Source organism: Trematomus bernacchii, unplaced genomic scaffold (assembly GCF_902827165.1).
Source record: "Trematomus bernacchii unplaced genomic scaffold, fTreBer1.1, whole genome shotgun sequence".
Classification (NCBI taxonomy): Eukaryota; Metazoa; Chordata; class Actinopteri; order Perciformes; family Nototheniidae; genus Trematomus; species Trematomus bernacchii.
Window position 1 is genome coordinate 249,628 of NW_022987787.1, and position 5,029 is coordinate 254,656.

Below are 5,029 nucleotides of genomic sequence, written 5' to 3' on the forward strand. Positions count from 1 at the left end.
CGATTTGTTTCTCCGAATTGAAGGTTAAAAACACAAAAGCATTGTACACAATTTAAACCAATCAATATTGTGTAATTAACAAGGATAAACTGATGTTTTTTAGTGGATGAGTAATGCAGATATCACTGTGTAATCATTTGACAGTGAGGAGAATACTTCTGGTTTTATTATGAAAACTTCGAGACCGGAAAAACTGTTTTCACCCCGTGAGGGTTGACGCTAACTTTACATGGAAGCTGCCGCTATACACGTTCTCCTGGCGAGACCTCAAATAATCTTCGTAATATCTATCAAACTATAGATCCTACACATCCACTGGACGTAGATTACAAAAGTACAATATACACTTCTCGCTAGAAATCTAATAAAAAAGCATTTTAATGGCCAAACTATTCCACAATTTAGGATTTTCCAGAGAAGGTTATTTGTGAATAAAAGAATCTCCGGAGCGTTTGCAATCAACGGGAGCATGTTGTTTCTTACACGACCACTAGAGGTGCTACACTTTAAAACGTGACTCTGGGTCGTATTAAACTGCTGAACAATCGACCTATATGGTTGTTTTTTGTAGGAGGACAGGCTGTATTGGAACTGAAAGCTCAGATAATCTGTACAACAGAGTAACTGAACTCTTCGTGAGGAAATAATAAAGGATGGATTTAGTGTACAAATAATCTAACGTATTGGTGAGTATATTATAATTACTTTTATTTAAATGTTTTGATATTTTCTTGTCATTTTATTAAGTAAATATTGGTGCTTCTGCTAGAGAGTATGTGGCTCAGCTGTGGCTGCAGTGAAAGGAGACTTGTTGAATTGTGTTATTAGGGTTTCCTGCTTTAGTAATGGCATTCATTCCTCGATACATTAGATACCCGTCTGTGATGCAACGCCGTGTTATACTGCGTTTATGTATTATATAAACGTTTTTTATAGCCATGACGTCATAATGATGGTATTAAGAGGTGGATTTATTCAGGTAGGACACTACTGAAGGCAAAGGTGTGAAATGCTACTGGTTAATATACATTTTCTTTCTAGACATGTAATCATGTTTGAAGTTAAAATTTAGATTTTTTTATGAAATACAATTTTCACTTTTTTGAGAAACTAATTTGCAAAACACAAAATGACAAAGTGAAGTCACAGTTGAAAATACTCTTTTGAACTGAACATATACATATATTTGCTTCCTGTCATTTTGTGTCACTGGAGCAGAACATCTCTGGCTCAGTTTGCAAAGACAAACTTCAAATGTAAACACATCCACAGACAAATCATTTACATTACATACAGATACAGCAAATACAGGAACATACACAGAAAGAATGAAACATCATTTGAAAGCCTGGGGAAACATTTCTCCAGTCTGGCTAACATAAGCCCAACACAGTATGTCACAGTTTAATGTGTTTCAGAATAGTAAAACTAGCACACTATCATACTATGAAGTTAAGTTTGGTAACATTTGTTTTTTCCCCAAAAATATCAATCCATCAATAATTTTTTATTTAACTTTGTGTTGTAAAAAACCCATAGAACAACTACATATAAGATAAACTAGATCAACTACATTTAGAAGTTTGAAAGAGAGATTTAAACAACACGTGGTGAAAGTTAAACATTATCTTATTGGTAGCGTCTCCATTCCTTGGAAACTGCTATTATAAAGGCAAAGAGACACGATATTTAGATGAAGATATAACTCCTGATTTTATATAATGCCCAACTGCACCCACATTTCCTCACAGCTTATGTTTGGTCCATTAGGTTTATTTTGTACAGAATTTATTATGAAAGGTTTCCTATGAGATAAACTGATAATAAAGACCATGTTCATTTCAGATGATAAACATTTATTTTAAACAGCTTTTTGATACTGTTCAAATAAATGTAAAGTTTTAACTACAACTTATATATATATCCTTTATTTAACCAGGTAAGAGACTCATTGAGATTAAAATCTCTTTTCCAAGAGTGACCTGGCCAAGAAGGGCAGCATGAACGAAGTTACAACAGATAAAACACAGACAAGACAGGCAGACAAATACAGCTGTAAAACACAAATAAAATGGCACATTAGCCAGTCAATATGCAAAATAAAACAAACTATTAAAAATCATTAAAAACTGGTAACATTTAAAACGATTTTTGGATATACGAGCACTCGCATCTACCAATGGTGTCGTGTTCTCTGTCCTTTAAGATGGACCTGAATTCCCCCATAGTGATTACATCTGAGTTTCAGCTCCTTCTGTACATTGTTCCAAGCTGTGGGGGCAGCATATTTAAAAGCTGTTTTACCCAGTTTTGTTCTCACTGTAGGAACCAGCATCTGAATAAAATCTTGGGAGCGCAGGCCATATAGACTTTCTCTTTGACACATATATGTGAACTGAATATATAATCTTTGGTTAGCATATAATAAATTCACCAAGCAAACTTATGAAAAATGATGTTGAACTTGTAAACTACTACTTTTCTATTGTAACACTGTCCTTCAAAAGACAGCTATGACAATTATAAACCAAATCACTGCCTATGAAATGATATATTGAAAGTTATTGAATCCAGATATGTTTATATTTGAAAATGGTAAGGTAAAAAAAAAAAAACCCAACATGAAACTATCTCAAAGTTGTTAAAAATGAAAGAAAAACCTATATGGGTGTTATACAAAATGTAATGTAATGTCAACCTATTTTTGCGAGGAAAAGTGTAACTATAATTTATCATTTCTTGAAGTTCTACTGATCTGTAGAATTTGGGGATTGTAGATGCGTCATTTGATGATTTCTTAGAGTGTAAATAGTAGAATTTCAATATGAAAAATGCACATGTTTTTTCATATTGGGAATTTGTTTACGGCATCAAAGTAGCCACTTGTGCATAGGCTAGGTTTGCTGTGGTAGTTGGTGTAACCACACATTTGGGCATACACCAATGACAGCATTTACCCATTGACCCTATTGTCAAGTTGTTTTTTTAATAGAAATTAACTCATTAAGTTTTGACAATAATTGTATTTATACGTAGTTGGACAACTGACGATACGGTAACAATTTAAACGGTATCCCCCATACAGCAGCAGCAGAGTTCACCCTAAACATGACGATACTGGGTTGACTAAATGGAAAATCACGATTTGGATACAAAGCGAAAAGCAAAAGCGCCAATGTGGCAATATTTTGGATTTAAACCCAATGCTAATAACGTTAATGAGGCAATTTGTAAACTTTGTCTACACACATAGCAGCTGCGTCACATTCCAACTCTTACAAGGATTGAAGTCCCTCTTAACAATGCTTTGATTCAACCATAAGCTCCACAGTGCGATTTTGTAAAATGTCCATTGTTACAAGTTATGTAACAGTATCAAAATGTTAATAAGCATACCATGTTGTGCTTACATTCACCTGTGCTTTACATTCTGGCCCACTTCGAAACAGATAATAAGTGGGATCTTAACAGTTATATATCTTCCTTTTTCAGTTTTTCTCTTAACATATCAGTCAGCTGCTGAACAATTTCTGCTGGTCCTTTAGTTGTTCTTCAGGGTTCTCTAGTCAATGTTGAAATTGCACACTTGCGATCCTCCATAGGTGAAAGCTACTTGTTTTAGCCCCTGTTCTGGTTACACTGTGGTTGTACGGGAGGTATACGTCCCATTGCGAAACACCATATCAGAAGCCATACAGTCCTTGGGAAAATCCAGAGGGTTACATGCTGTTTGTCTCTTCAAAGCCACAGCACAGTAATCCACTTGTTCCGCATCCAGCCCAGACTCCAGCCAGCGGAAACACACAATGCGCTGGAAGGAACGCCGGAAATTGTCGGAAACAAAGCCGTACAGGATAGGATTGGCGCCGCTGTTAGCGTAGCTGAGGATGACGAACAGCTGAGTCACCATGGGGTCTGGGGGCCGGTGGAAAACGCTGACCAATTGGACGATGTAGAATGGCATCCAGCAGATAACGAACACAGCCACGACCAGCAGCACCATCCGGGTGATCTTCTTCTCCGAGCGCCGCCGTTGAAGCCAGCCTGCTTTTAGCCCAACTGCTCGCATCCTGGCTACCATCAAACAGTAGCAGAGGCAAATGGCCCCGACCGGCAGTAGAAACCCCAACAGGAAGGTGTAGACCACAAATGCTTCTGACCATGCAGATTCAGGCCACAAGAAGTTACAGTCCACCCCACCATCCTGTGCTGGGACTGTGTCTGCGAAGATAATGATGGGCAGGATGACTATCAGTGACAGCCCCCATACGCACACATTCACCACTTTGGCCACAGTGGGTCTGCGGTAGCGGGCCGCCTTTATAGGGTGGACCACTGCTATGTAACGGTCCACACTCAACACAGTCAGACAGAAGATTGATGTAAACATATTGATTCCATCTACGCTCAGCACCAATCTACACATCAGCGACCCGAAGGGCCAATGGCGGACAGCAGCCGATGTGGCCAGAAAAGGAACACTCAACATGAACAACTCGTCAGCAATAGCCAAGTTGAGGATATAAATGTTAGTAGCTGTTTTCATTTTGGCATATTTCAGAATGACGTAGATGACCATGGCATTGCCAGTAAGACCGATGCAGCAGACAAGAGCATAGATGGATGGAATTATGATTTTACTGGCATTAGACTCCTGGTAGTAGTCCTCATAGTCCATGCTTGTGTTAAAGGGCAGCCCTGTTGGATAGGACCCATAGTCATGGCTCCCATTGAAATCCATTTTCAACGTTACTAGTATATGATGCTTTAAGTTTGAATGATGCTAGCTAATGGTGCTATAAAGACCTGTCAAGGAAAACTGTGCTTCTTGGAATGTGTAATACCTCTGATTATCCAAGAAAGAAAATGTCCATTGTTCCGTTTTTTCACCATCCATAAGTCCTTGAGTTTCCTGGGTCTCTGGTATATTTAGTGGTCAATCAATTCTTATTAAGTCCAACCTTCCATATTTCAATATATCAGAAACAATTGGGTATGCAGCGGCTGCATAATAACCTTCACATCATCG

The 5,029-nt window shown here is 38.0% G+C and overlaps 1 protein-coding gene across 1 annotated transcript; it reads right to left on the minus strand.

Moving 5' to 3' along the window:
• Positions 1-2,691: 2,691 nt before the first annotated feature.
• sstr1b (somatostatin receptor 1b) lies at positions 2,692-4,821 on the minus strand. The gene has a single exon (XM_034149584.1). The coding sequence runs from the start codon at positions 4,739-4,741 to the stop codon at positions 3,635-3,637; it is 1,107 nt and encodes a 368-aa protein (XP_034005475.1). The 5' UTR covers positions 4,742-4,821; the 3' UTR covers positions 2,692-3,634.
• Between the last annotated feature and the right edge of the window lie 208 nt (positions 4,822-5,029).